The 15062-nt window shown below is 37.5% G+C and overlaps 1 protein-coding gene across 1 annotated transcript; it reads right to left on the bottom strand.

Moving 5' to 3' along the window:
* Positions 1-6023: 6023 nt before the first annotated feature.
* LOC105067227 (olfactory receptor 51F1-like) lies at positions 6024-6959 on the bottom strand. Its single transcript, XM_010952703.1, has one exon. The coding sequence runs from the start codon at positions 6957-6959 to the stop codon at positions 6024-6026; it is 936 nt and encodes a 311-aa protein (XP_010951005.1).
* Between the last annotated feature and the right edge of the window lie 8103 nt (positions 6960-15062).

The following is a 15062-nucleotide window of genomic DNA, read 5'->3' as shown; positions in this document are numbered from 1 at the left end:
AAGCGGAGTTAATCTATGGGGCCATTGGTAAAATGTGAATCTCCCTGGGGCTGCAGACAGAGAATACCAAAATCCTCCTCTCTCCATCTATTAATACAGGACAGTGCTGTGTGATCTCGGAAGGGATCTGGCTATTAACTCAAGTGACCAGTGGTCCACAGGGACAATAATACAAAGCAAAATAAACCAAATAATCTGTATAAATGGAAAGCTTAGACATTGTTCTAGGCACTGGGGAATAGAGAGATTCATGTCATTATGTCTAGATTATCAGTGTGCTAGGAAGACAGGAAAGCAAACCAGTGTTCACTGGAATAATCATGGCGACAACGAAGAGAGAAGAAACATGCACTTCAGTCTCCTAGCCTGTTTTTACACTACCACACTGATCCAGAGGGAGGACGATACATCCTCTCCCAAATCCATCTCTGTTCAGCCACCTACTTGCTTTTCCCGGCAAATGGGTCAGCTCCTGATATATTAATTGGACCCAATTTTGCTAGTGGCTGCAGTCACTATAGGTAGATGATGAGGTCTCATGTGCATGTGTTCTTGCTCTCTTACTTGCTATTTTCCAGAAGTAGTAAGTTTAAGGATAGAGACCCCTGGGGGAATTTGGTTGTCCTTGTCAATGTGGCCAGGAGAGTAATGAATGCAGACTACTGTACAGTCCTAGCAATTCTAGATCCATAGGAAAGGTAAAAAATCCACACCCAAACATTGTGTGCCTCTCCTACAGAGAAGCCCCACACTGGCAGAGAGAGTCATATATTTGCCTAGATATCCATAAATCCACTAATGTGTTCCCCACTTAGATATTTGTCTTTAATGTCTATTTGGCTATTGTTCCTGTGTCTCCTTGTGTGAGAACTCTTTATGGCAGAAAGTGTGAGGGTTTCAATTCAAGCACTATAGCTCTACTTGGAACCTCCAACAAATGTCTGGACTGATACTTCAACAATAAAAATGAACTAAGAGCAAATCATGTTTGAAATTTAATGAGTCAGTGTTAAAGAATGAAAAGTTGTCCCACTATTGCCTTTAAAGAGCTTAGAATCTAACTATGGTTTCCACCCACATCCTTCTGTTACGGACAGATTATAAAATAATAAAATAGGGCCTGGTTACCCCTGCTTTCTTGAGCCCTTGTGTAATCCTCTGATCTTGAATGTGGGTAGGTCCTATACTTATTTTAACCAGTAAAACATGGCAAAGGTGACAGGATATTATTTCTGTGCTTCTGTTACATAAAGCCTGGTTTTAATGAAGCAAGCTGTCATGTAGGGTGGGCCCACATGGCAGAGAACTGAAGGCTGTCTTCAGCCAACAACCAGCTAGCAACTCAGTGTGGCCCCTCTAGCCAGCAGTCAGCAAGAACTGAGTTCCTCAGTCCAGCTGGCCATGAGGAACTAACGGAATCCTGCCAACAATCATGTGATCTTGAAAGCATATTCTTCCCTAGTCGAGCCTCAGAAGAGACCGTGGCCCCAATGACATCTTGACTACATCCTTGCAGAGTACTCAGCTCAGCTGTGCCCAGACTCTGGACTGGCAGAAACTCTGAGATAAACATTTTTACTTCTTTTAAGCCACTGCGTTTGTGGTAATTTGTGATGCAGCTATAGATAACTTCTACTTAGATAGATAACCAAATCTGTTTTGGTTGTTGCGTACTCTCTTTTGTTGCTAATGAGTGTAGAAACACTAACATACAGTGACATTTACTCCTGCCCTGTGTGACATGCCACGACTCTTCATTGAGACTTTGATGTGATTGGAGGACAAAGACTGTGCACTTCACACTTTACACACCATCTAAACGCCCACAACACATCTGGTACATCATAGGAAGAAAATAATGATTTGTTGGATTGTAAATAAAATTTTGATAGAAAGAAAATAACATCCATTCATCAAATTATGCATTTCATTAACGCACTGCTCAATGATTTATCATACATAACAGTTACCCAGCCAAATATACGGAATAGAGGCCAGTGAGTTTGGTTTTCTTTCTTTCTTTTTTTCTGTAAGGACTAGATAGTACATATTTTAGGCTTTTTCAGGCCATAGAGTTTTCTGTCTTAACTACTTAATTTTGATGTTATAGCATGATATAGCCAAAGACTATTCTGAACTGGCGTGGTTCAAATTAAGCTTCATTTATAAAACAGATGGCGGCCAGGTTTGGCCTGCAGGCCAGATTTTGCCAATTCTGGTATACATCCTTCCTAGATATCCTCTAGTACCCCATCCCCAGCCACATCCCATTAGCTATCCCCTCCTTCTACACCAGAAGTAACTATTATCCTGACTTTCAACACCTTAGAATGGGTTAGCTTATAATTTTTATTTACAAAATAATAAAATATAAGTATATAAATTGAGTAATGCAGTATGTATGCTTTTGTTTCTGGCTCATTTCACATTATCTTTATGAGACTTCTCAATGCTGTGTGTTGGAAGTGTTCATTATTTAAAATATTCTTGTAATTGTATGAACACACCAAAAATTGTCAATTTTTCCTTTTCTGGACACTTTCATTGTGTTCAGGTTTTGGTTATAAATAATGCTGCTAGGAAGATTATTATATTTTTTGAGCACACATATATGCATTTCTATTGGTTATATTCTATGAGTATAATTTCTGGGCCAACTTTGAGACACTATCAAATAGTTTTTGAAAGAGTTTGTACTAATTTACATTCATACCAACATGTGAGAGTTCCCACTGATTCATATCTTTACCAGTATTTGGTGGTATCTGTATTTTTAATGTTAGCAATTTCTGGAGCTTTAGAGCCTATCTGATTTTGGTATTAATTGGTTCACATTTTCCTAATGATGTCAGACATGTTTTCATGTGTTTAACTGCACTTTGCATCTAGTTTCTTACGAAGTGCCCATTCCAAACTTTACCCCATTTTTCTGTTGGCTTGCTTGATTTTTATTATTGATTTTATAGAGTTCTTTATACATATAGTACACAAATCCTCTTTTTAATATTCACTTTCTTGAAAGTGTCCTTTGATGGACAGAATGTCCTGTTTTCATTTAGAGCAAGCTAGGCTTCTTTATACACACACACACACACACACACACACATATACACACACACACATACACACACACACACACACACACACATATATACACATATTTTTAGTGCCTTATATGTTATGTTAAAGAAATATTTGCTTAGTCCAACAACTTAAATACATTGTCCAATGTTATCTATAGGAACTTTATATCTTTTATTGTTTGCATTCAAATCTGTAATCCCTTTGGAACAGATCTTTGTTTATGGTATGAGGTGAGGGTCAAGTTTATTTTCTGTACATGAATATAAAATTAACTCAGCAATTTTCAATGGAGAGACCATGTTTTCTCCACTGGTCTATGGTTCCATATTTATTACAAATAGTGTCCATTTATGTAGTGTGTCTGTTTTGGACTCTATTATGCTTTAATTCTCCATTTTTCTAATTCTGGGCAAAAAAACCACATTATCATAATCATTGTAGCTTTGCAAAAGTTCTGATATTGACTAGGGTAAGATTTAAAACTTTATTTTTAAATTTTCATTATGAATTTTAGAACAACTAGTTAACACACACACACACATCCCAATCCACACAGAAATTCCGAAGTTTTGGTGGGACTGTACTGAACCATCTTGGGGAGAATATTTCATAATACTTCAAAGTACTGAATCAGTCAATCCATGAATATGGTTTATACCTCCATTTACTCAGGATTTCTGTAGTTTCAATGCTGTTTTATAGTTTTCAGAGTAGAGGTGCTTTATACCTTTGTGAGGTTTACTCTTTGGTGTTTGGTTTTTCATGTATTTTAAATGGTAACACTTTAAATCTACTCTTCTAAGTGTTAGTGAAAAATATGAAAAATACTCTGTATGGTGATGTATCATAAGACTTGCTAACTCCATTTTAATTTAAAAGTTTATTTGTTGATTTTTTTTTGTATTCTATACAATCTATCAGGTTTTCTATAAGTAATAGTATTTATATTTCTTCTTTGTTTTCTGTTTATTCTGTGTGTGTGTTATTTTCCTTTGTGTGGTTACACTGGCTGGGTCCTTCTCTGCAATGATGAATAAAATTGGTTTTATAAAACTCATTAGGGAGTGTTCCTTATTTTCCTATTCTCAAAGAGTTTATGTGAAGTTGGAACCTATATATTAGAGATTAAAGCCAATTGTTCTGTCAGTTTATTTCTGTCTGTCTTCCCTTCTTCTGTCCTGCCCTTCCCTCTCTCCCTCCCTTTTTCATTCTTTTCTTCATTTTCCTTTCTTCTTTCTTCCTTCCTATTTTTATGTCTTTTAATTTTTGTCTTTTTAATCGTATTTATTGTTGGATAATTTTAAAATAAATTTTTGTACTAACATTTACTATTTTGTTTCATTTTTCTCCTTTCTGGGGAGTTCTTAACTTTTTTCCCCCTAAATTCTAGAGATAGATACTTAAATAATTTGTTTTCAGACTTTTTATTTCCTAATATATGCATTTTCTACTAAAATCTTCTCTATAAGCCCAGTTTTAGCTTTATCTACAAATTTTTTATTTGTTGAAGAAGAAATGGCAAGGAGAAGAGGACGCAGACTTTATGACAGAAAAGAAACACATAAAAAGGTGAGATTTCGCTTGTGGAGGGTGAAAATGAGGTAAGGTATGTACTGAACCTGCCAGGTGCTGATCAGAGTACATAATTAATACATAAATACATCAGTGTACATAATTAATGTTACAGTTCTACTAATTTATCATCTCTATGTACCACTGTTCAATCTGACTACGACTTTTGGGAAAATTTAACAAAGTAAAAAATTAATATTTACAGTAAGCTCAGAAATGCTACTATGCTCTTAAACTCAACGAGCTACATACACATCACCTTGAGATGTAAATTTTTCTACAAGATATAGAATAAGGCACAAAAAATATCTTTCCTTTAGTGCATTATTTCATACTCTTCCTCCAATTTTGTCCTCCCTTCACGTATCTTATATCTTATGTTAGAGGATTTTTTGTGAGGGGATAAAAGGGAGTGTATTTAGAAACTGGATATTGTCAGGAGAGACAAGAAGTCACTAAATTTTACTACCAATTCTGTCTTCTACTTTGAGCTCTTGAGATCTTGTGATCTTCATTATCTTCTCTTGAGGACTTAAGGATTTGAGCCTGTACTAGAATCACAGAATCCATTTTAAGTCCAACAATACTAGATCATAATACCAGAACTGCAGACTCCCTATGTATGAACTAGGACAGATGGGAAATTTACCTAGCATTAAGGGAGTGAAGACTACTACAAAGTAGTCCAAACTAACAACACAAGACTATAGCATTTCTTGAAGGTTACCTCAAATCAGAAGAATAAAGGGAGAATGTTTTTCTCCAGGGCACAATGAATGTTCCTTAAAAGTGAATCTAATAAAACTTCCCAATTCCAGTTGACCATTCTTTAAGCTTCCATATTTTAACTTTGACTAGCACAAATATTACTTCATAATCTCACATAAAACCTCTCTTCTCCCTTCCACTATCACACAGACCCCTTACTCCACCTATACAAACCACATACAATTCCTTCGTGTATCAGGCTATCTATATTTAATTGACTTCACAGCGTTGTACCTTTGGCCTGGAAGGTTTTCACATTTTTATGTGTTACATATTCTTCTTAGTTCAAGTAATCACCTCCTTTAAGAATTCTTTAAGTCTCCAACATGATCTAGATATTTTCTTCAGTGTCTATATGGCCTCTTGGATATAATTATGTGACAATAGTTCACCTCCATTGTTGTTATTATATATTTAATTTTATGTCCTTTCCAGTAGATTGCATGAACTATTTGAGAGGACAAGGATATTCTTATGTGATTTTGTATTAGTTACCACAACTAGGAAAAAGCCTAATGTTACTCAATAAAATATGGAAAGAAAGAAGGAAAAGAGGAAGGAAGGAAGACTATCTCTAGACCATTGCATGGTCAAACTGGCTAGTCTGTGTTTGGAAACAGCCTGCAGAAAGCTTTACGGATTTGTTTGGTCTTCACACTATATATAATAGGGTTCAGCACTGGGGGAAATAGGAAATGGAGATTTGACATCAGTGTATGGATATACGGAGGAGCTTTATGCCCAAATCGATGTACCAAAGCCAGGATGACCCAGGGGATATAGAAGATGGCAACAGCACCAATGTGAGAGATGCAGGTGCCAAAAGCCTTTTGCCTCTCCTCTGGAGAGGCGACGCTGAGGATGGACTTTATGATCAGCACATAGGAGAGTAAAATGCAGGGAACATCTATACCCGATGTCAGAATGAGAGCAACAAAGCCACAGATGCAGTTAACTTTGATACTTGAGCAAGAACACTTAATCACATCAGGGTGGTAGCAATAGGAGTGAGAAAGCATATTAGGACCACAGAAGGACAACCCCTTAAGGAGCAGGAGCAAGGGCATCAGGATGATCAGCATTCGTACAAAAATCACCACACCAGCTTTGATAATTCTAGAGTTGGTTAGAATCACAGCATACCTTAGGGGGTTGCAGATGGCAACAAAGCGGTCAAAAGCCATGGCCAAAAGCACAGAGGACTCCATGAGGGTGAATCCATGCAGGAAGAACATCTGCACAATGCAGGCATCTAGGCTGATGATCCTAGCATTGAACCAGAGGACACCCAGTGTTGTGGGAAGAGAGGAAACAGTGATGCCTATGTCAGTGGTGGAGAGCATGGAGAGGAAATAGTACATGGGCTCATGGAGGCTGGAGTCTGTGATCACTACATACAGAATGGTGCTGTTCCCCAAGAGGGCAATAGTGCAAAGGCAGCAAAAAGGGATGGAAACCCAGATGTGAAAAGCTTCTAGCCCTGGAACTCCAGTCAGGAAGAAAGTTGGGGGAGTGGAATTACCAGCGGATAGCATGGTAGGCTGAATGAAATGGCACTCCCCTTCAGTAAGTTCCTGCAATGACACATTTCATTGGGTCAAAGCTACTTTCTGGCAGATATTTTGATAACTGGTTTAATTACTATACATCATGTAGTCCTTATAGGGCTAGAGGTAGCTCTTATTTGTCATCTTCATTTTACAGATAAGTTTCAGGTAGGTTACATTAATTCATTAAACAAGAGTAGAAGACAAGTCTTTTGATTCAAAGCTCTCACTCTTTCTACTATATCATGCTTGTCACATGTTATGAACAGCAGGGCTGAAAGTAAGACATTTGCCTTGGCTATGGAATATAAGGAAGGTGCTAAAAACTCAGCAATTGGGTAAAGAGCACTTTTAAGAAATACTTTAAAAAGTCAAAACCAATGCAAAAAGTCCATGACAAACAGAACACCGAAACTCTATGTAATGATCAGAACTGTGCCAAACCACACTAGAGTCTAAGGCAAAATTAAAAATGTACACTCCTCTATACATGTTTTTATGTATTTTTTAATATTTAATGTTCTCTAGAACAATCACATAATATGAAAAAATATTGAAAAAATTGAAAATCAATTGTGTTAAACCTTACAACATGATTTTAAGTGTAAACATTTGACTTATACCATAACAGAATTATTTTACCTCAGCTAAAGTTAATTAAAAATTATTTAGAATTCTCACATAGTCAAGTGAAAATTTCCAATATAGGAGTTTTCTCAATTGAAAAATGAGATAAGCAAAAAAGTAGATTTAAAAATATATTATTGATAAGCTTGCTTCCATTAAAACTAGGGGTTCATATTTTTTCTTTTGCCTGAGGCTGTAATATGACTTGGTGTGGCACTGGTCTTTATTTAAACTTTTGATGTTTTATTGATCATGGATCTAAAAATTTGATTAAAATATTGCATTAAAATATTACTTTTCATATTACTGCAGGTTTTGATGTCCCCCTAAATTTTGCATTCCCCTCCCTGCAGCCTTGGCCTTTGGCAGTTGCTGTCCTTGGTGTGTCTCCCCATTCCAGCATGAATGAGGCCAAGAAGTATTTTCATGATTCTGAGTTTCAGGGGAAAGTTTCAATACTCATTAGTATTTTAAACTTCTAGAGAGTTGCTAAAGGACTTTTTTTTTTCTCAAACACTCACTCCTATTTCCATCTTCTTTCCCGCTATTCCACAAAAGCTAGAAAGGCATAAAAGAGATAATCTTTCTCCTTCAAATTTCTACTCCAACTTTCCCCACTTCCCCATGACCTTAACACTTTCCCCCCACACCCTCTCCTCTTTTCTTCATCTCCTTACCCTGCTACTCACTGGAGGAAGAAGTTACTTTGCCCTCACAGGACCCTATCAGAGAGACCAGAAGTGAAAACTCCCAAGCTGATGGAACTGCTTCCTGAGATGCTTGGTTGGGGAGATTACAATTTCAGCCCTTCCTGGATGAAGCAAAGAGCCATTCAAATGGCTTTTTCCCAGATGACTGACTTCTTAAGAGCAGAATCCTTGGCCCCAGTGGGGCCTCCTAACCCATCCCAGAGAAAATGCATGGATTTCCTTAGGCGCTTCATACACTTGAGGAAAACCCCATTACAGTAACATTCTCGTGCAGACATTAACCAGATCTTTCCTGCTGTGGATTACACCCTCTGAAGGAGAAAGGGAAAGAAGCAAAGTAACTGTAACTGAGTATTAACACAGGAGGGCACAGGGAGAGATTTATTACATCTATGATCTAATGTTCCTGCTTTAGCCTCTCATTCTTTTCATGGTGCATTAAAAGAAAGAATCATTAACAGAAGGAAGTAAGCACTTAGTAAATATTTTTCCATGAATTAAAGAAGGAGAAAAAGGGACAGAAAAAGGCCAGAGGAAATCATGAAAGCAAGTTTTTAATACATATAATTTGGGGGCATTTTCTGAAATAATCCTAACTCATTTTTTATTAGCCACTATATGCTATATTTTATGACTTAATGAATTCATCCATTTGTGCCCGTTTTAGTTGACAAATTTAATGTAGTACGAATGGTAGATATTTACTATGTGCTGCCCTGTTCTGAAAGCAAGGCCTAAGAATGAGGAAAACAGACACATTAAATTTACTTAATCCAACTTTTGTTTCAGTATGTTGAAATGGGGAGATTATCCTGGATTATCCAGATGGACCCAGTGTAATCAATCACAAGGGTTCTTGTAAGAAAGAGGCAGGCAGGTCAGAGCTGGAGTAGGACATATGACTATGGAAGGAGAGACTGGAGATTTGTAAGGAAGAGGACACAAGCTAAGAAATGCAGACAACTTCTAGAAATTGGAAAAGGAGGGGAAGCAGATTTTCCCCTGGAGCCTCCAGAAGAACTAAGACTCTGCTGAAATCTTTTTTTTAATCCCAAAGGATTAATTTCAGACCTTAACCTCCAAAACTGTAAGATAATACATTTGTGTTGTTTTAAGCCACAGAGTTTATACTAATGCATGGTAATTTGTTAAGCAGTGAGAGGATGCTAATTCAGAACCCACCCACAGCCAGCATAAGGTCTCAGGCATGTAGTCCAGGCCGCTGTGGATCCCTCAGCCCAGGTAGATGCCAGCAGAGCACAAGCGTGAATCATCTCCACTGATGCCAGTCACCCGCCGACCACTGACTTCTTGACCCAAAGAAACATAAGCAATAATATAATTTTTTTTTAGCTCTTGGGTTTTGAAAAGGTTTGTTTTCCAGCATTAGATAACTGAGATACATCTTTTGCCCTCACTCTTATGTGTCATATCTCTGTTACTCTGAAGGTAACCAAGTGCCCTTTCTGCTGCTGGCACACTACACTGCTTTGAGCACCTAAAACTCAGATGTCTCCTTTTTTAACCATCTTTTCCTGACACTTTTCCTGATGCTAATTGGAGATCAGGCTTAAAACACCAAGAAAGAATGGACTATATGAGTTATTTAAAAATGTAACATTTGTTAAGAGTTATATACTTTACAAAGTATTTTTCATATTTAATTATATCAGTTAATCCACAAAATAATCCTATACAATTTGTTTATAATTATCACTCTCATTTAACAGATGAGGACACAGACGAGGACACTGAAGTCCAAGTGTGTTAAAGCAATATGCTCAAGTTTATACAGCTGGTAAACTGTAAAGCTTGAATTTAATATGAAATTTTTTCCACTTAGTCACTGCTCCTTATCACATCCAATGGAGCGCACACTTCAAAGGAATAGCAACAAATATAAACAATATAATTTTCCTTTTTTGCTGTCACTTCATTAGTTCATTTTGAAAGTACAACCATTTTGAAATCTTGACAGATTAATATTTAAATCTTAACTCTGTCATCACTAGTTATGTGACATTGGGCATGTTATTTGTCTCAATAATAAAATATGAATAATAATATGACTATTATGAAGATTGAGACAAAGTCTGTACAACATTTTAACACAGTGCTTGACCCATGGATGATGTTCAATGAATGGGGGACTTATCTGGGTAGAACTTTCTAAAAACTGATATTTTTGTCATTACACTTGAAGTATTTAAAATATTTTAGTTGTGGCTTAAATAAAATTATATATCTATATATATGTGTGTGTGTATGTGTGTGTGTGTGTGTGTATACTGTTTAATATGGTCTGACACACAGTAAAACTAAAAAAATAAATGTCATTTGTTCTTATTGCTAGTTTGAAAAAAGAAACAAGAACTGAATTTTCTGGTTTCTTTACTCCTTTCATTTTTTTTATCTCCTTCTCCTAGAAGACAGGAACTTTTAAAAACGTAATACACCCAGATTTATGGTATGAGGAACTATCTAAATGAGTAAGCAAGGATTTGTTCATCTTGTAGATATTCTACCCAAGTTCACTATTACTAGGGACTTTAATAGTTGATTCATTTTAAGGATCTACTCATGCTCTTTAATTACTGAACCAGACAGAACAAAGTTTAATACTTGGGCTGATGGGATTGGGTAAAATATAGAGGAGGAAAAAAACTATAATATGAAGATACTCTTCAAAATCTATTTGGCCTCATGAGCTGAAAGGTCACTCAGTAGGGAAATATGCAATATTTTGTACCATTCTTTGGACTTAGTGTGTATTTCTGATTAACTAACAGATTTTTTTCTTTCTGATAATACTTTACCTGCTTTTGAAATTCAGACTTTTCAAATTATCAGTTGTATGTCATCATCAGCCAGATTACATGATTTTAATTAGCATTTTGATGATTATCGTTGTAAATCAGGAATAGCTGTGTATAACATCTCCAATTTCCTTACCAAATATTTTCCTTTCAAATTCTGCAAATAGAATGTGACTTTAAACTAAACAAAGAGCCTCATGAGATGGCAAATGAACCAGGAGATAATCATACTAATGTGTAAGAAAGAGTTTTCAGAAGTTTACTCAAAATTTCAAAATCATTCCCTGATCCCTTGGGATTTGCTTTCTCAATGGTTTAGTTTCCTTTACCTTCTAACAGATCCGTTCAGGGACATGTATCTGGATCAAGGGCTCCAGTTCATTCGGGAGGTGCTAGGGATTCACCTGGGAAAACTGTATTAAGAATGACAACTTCCTGCTACCTGGCAATAAAGTGTTTTAATTACTTTTCTCAAAGCTTCTCCCTGATCCTCATGGACCTGAGGGAATGGAACAAGGCTCCTTGGGATTCAACAGAGAGCCCTAGCCGGAGAATCACTCATATTTCCTCTCCCTGCTTGGGCATGTATGGAAGTGCCAGGCTGTATTAGTCTCCAGGACAGGAAGGCACAGTCAGAGCTGCAGATCCAAGCTCCTGGAAAGATGACAGCTGAGACTCAAAAAAGATGAAGGCAGATCGGGATTCTGTCTGCATTCTGGATCTGACTCCAACAGGAGAGACAGTTGTTTGGTCAATTCAGAACGTAATGCCAACGGTCCTTCCAAAATCTTAGGGGTCCTGCCTGGTTCCTGCCTCTGACTCTCATAACTGATGACAATTAAATGAGCTGGACTTGAGAGTAGCTCAAGGGATTCCTTAAGCAGGATAACATTATCTCAATCCCTGTTCCCTCTCAGTTTTCCCATCAATGCAAGGCAGTAAGACCTAACTGATAGAAAACTGTTGTGAAATAGATGAGACAGTAACATGAGTGTAGAAAGTATCTTAGAAGCCAAATCTATGAGGGCTACTGTGTCTCCCCCCACCCCATCTCAATCTGGCTCTACAGATGGAGAGAATCTGCTCAGCAACCTCTCAGGCAGATAGATTTGGGGTGTGGCTTCCTCTGGGCAGTACGGGGGTTCAGTGAAAGTGAGTGCTGCCTCCCTAGCTCACCATGTCTTGTTTCAGAAACATTACATCAGAGTTCTTAATCTTCCTTTGAACAGATTTTCCTGGGTGAGAGGCCTCCCACATCTGGCTCTCAATTCCCTTCTTCCTTCTAAGCACAGTGTGATCCTATTGGTGGTGATTCCAGAGCCACGCCTTAATAAGCACGTGTCTTATTTCCTCTCCATGCTGTCCACTGCTGACCTGGCACTGTCTCTCTCCACAATGCCTCAATGTCCCTTCGTTCAACACTCATAAAATCACCTAGCTGCATGAATCATCCAGCTCTTCTTCCTCTGCAGCTCTGACTTTACAGAACCCTCACTACTTAGGACAATGGCCATGGACCTTGGACCGCTCTGCTGCCATCTGCAGATCCCTCTGATAAGCCACCATGTGGCAGACTTTACAATTCTAAAGATTGATAATATCAATTGTCCTTAGAATGTGCATCAGCCTCTGTTCATCTCATTTTCTCATTAAGAGGCTGTCATTTTGCAAAGTCAATGTCCTTTCTCATTCTTATTGCTTCCACTCTGATGTGCTTAAGGTAGCATGTTCTGATTCGAGGATGAACAGGTATGGAGGATTAAGTGTTCTCACTCTGATCACAAGGGTTGATCCACCATATGCTGTCCTCTCCTACATCCCAATCATCTGCTCTGTAGTCAAGGTCACTTTCTTGGAGGCACTGAATAAAGCCTTAGCACACGTCTCCCACGTTGGGGCAGCTGTAGTCTTCTCTGTTTCCTGGGTGTTCTTTCGGTTGTCCCTGGGTTTTTCCACAGGCTTCATCAACTGTCCACTCACTCTTGTTCAACTTTCATTCCCATGGTCCCTGTGCTGAACACCATCATATACAATGTGACAACTAAACAAATCCACAGGGCCATTCTCAAGCTCTTCCCAACAAAACTGGGAGATGTTTGATGGAGGCTACTCTTCCTGAATTTAATTGCCTCACTTTTTCAAGATGAGCTTTCCTTTCCTCTCCTTAAAAGTAGATTTCTCTGCTGGGATCAGTCTAATTTAGTTGTTCTCTCTGCTGCTTTTCTTCCCCACATTGACCCATGTTTCTTCTCTACCATTAAAAACAGCAATGGTCACTGAACACCCACTCTGTTCAAGTTCTGCATTTAGCTCTTAAGCTCATGCTTTTATTTAGCTCAAACCATAGCTCTTTCAAATGAGTACTCATAATCCCAATTTAGAAATGAAATAATTTTGTTTATCTATTCTACAATTTTGTATAGCACAGGGATATATACACAAAATGTTATGATAACTCACAGAGAAAAAAATGTGCCAATGAGTGTGTATATGTCCATGAATGACTGAAAAATTGTGCTGAACACTGGAATTTGACACAACATTGTAAAATGATTATAAATCAATAAAAAATGTTAAAAAAAAAGAAATGAAATAATTAAGGGACTAGGATTTTAAATATCTTGCTTAAGGAAAAAAACCTGAGATTTGGATACAGGTCTATTGATTCTAATTTCTGTGCACTTCCTGGATATCACGTTGCCTCTAAATGCAGATGACACAGTTAATGTCACAGTTTAAGGACAGCGGGACATCCAGTTCTACTCCTGGAACACTTCACAGGTATACTGCATACTAGGCAATCCTGGATAAAAGACACTATAATCCTTTCCGTTCTCGATCTTCTTTATTCCTTCTGCTTTTTCAGAACAATTGTGCTAACAGATATTTATTTCTGAGTAGAACAGGCTATAACGAGACAGCTGGAGAACTTGAGCTTCCACTGTGGGGCAATCTTTTACTGACCTTTGGAGAAATCCATGGTTCCAGTTGCTGACAGAAAAGAAAGTAAGGATAAAGCAGACCTGGCAGAGTAGAGGCAGTTATAGCAGTTGATTCTATGGGTTTGGAACTAATAACAAGGACAGGATTTTAGGGTGGAAGTAAGAGGATCTCCACCATGAAAGCTGGCAGGGTCAGGAAGAAATGCACGTTGATACAAGTAGTCAGTGTAAGCCACATCAAAGAGGGGGGCTGTTTGTCACAACAGCCCTCACATAGCTGAATAGAACAGGAAACAGATCCAGAATTGGGAATCCTCCCACCTTGAAAAGACATAAGAAGTTGGTGGAGGCCTAGTCTACACTGGTGGCACCAGGGGAAGATTATCATTGGAGGAGGAACCTATCCTCTGAAGAGACTAACCAAGTCATAAACACATTATTTTTGAGGAGACTGGGAGTTACGAGAACTGAGTCATTAGAAAATTGTCTGAACAGGAAACCACTTATCATATGTTAATAAATACACATATTTTTCCTAAATTAAACCTTTAAAATGTGTTACGTTTTCTCCTGATGGCAGTGTTTATAAATCACAGACTCAGATTTATGGAATGAAGAATAAACACTTCAAACATAAAGTCTCCAAATGGAAATGAGTCACAGCAGTACTACATTAACCCTTGTCCTTTTTTTCCACATAAAAGTTAATTTGGTCTAAAGAAATTATTTTTCACTATGCCTATGGATATATTAAATCACTCTTCTCTTTTACATACATTTGATTAAAATAAATTGGAAAGCTCAAGAAAATGGGAAAGAGAGAGAGAGAAAAAGGACACCTCACTCCATCAGCTAATCCTTCTCCTTGTGCTTGATTTAATCCTTTGTTGTTGTTGTTGTTGTTGTTGTTGTTGTTGTTGTTGTTGTTGTTGTTGTTACCTTGGTCATATGTTGACTAGACAGTCTTTTATCTTCATTTTAACAAAAATGTAATTT

The sequence above is a fragment of the Camelus bactrianus genome, chromosome 10 (genome assembly GCF_048773025.1).
Source record: "Camelus bactrianus isolate YW-2024 breed Bactrian camel chromosome 10, ASM4877302v1, whole genome shotgun sequence".
Lineage (NCBI taxonomy): Eukaryota > Metazoa > Chordata > Mammalia > Artiodactyla > Camelidae > Camelus > Camelus bactrianus.
The sequence above is the reverse complement of the archived record's forward strand: the minus strand, read 5'-3'. Positions and strand labels throughout refer to the sequence as shown.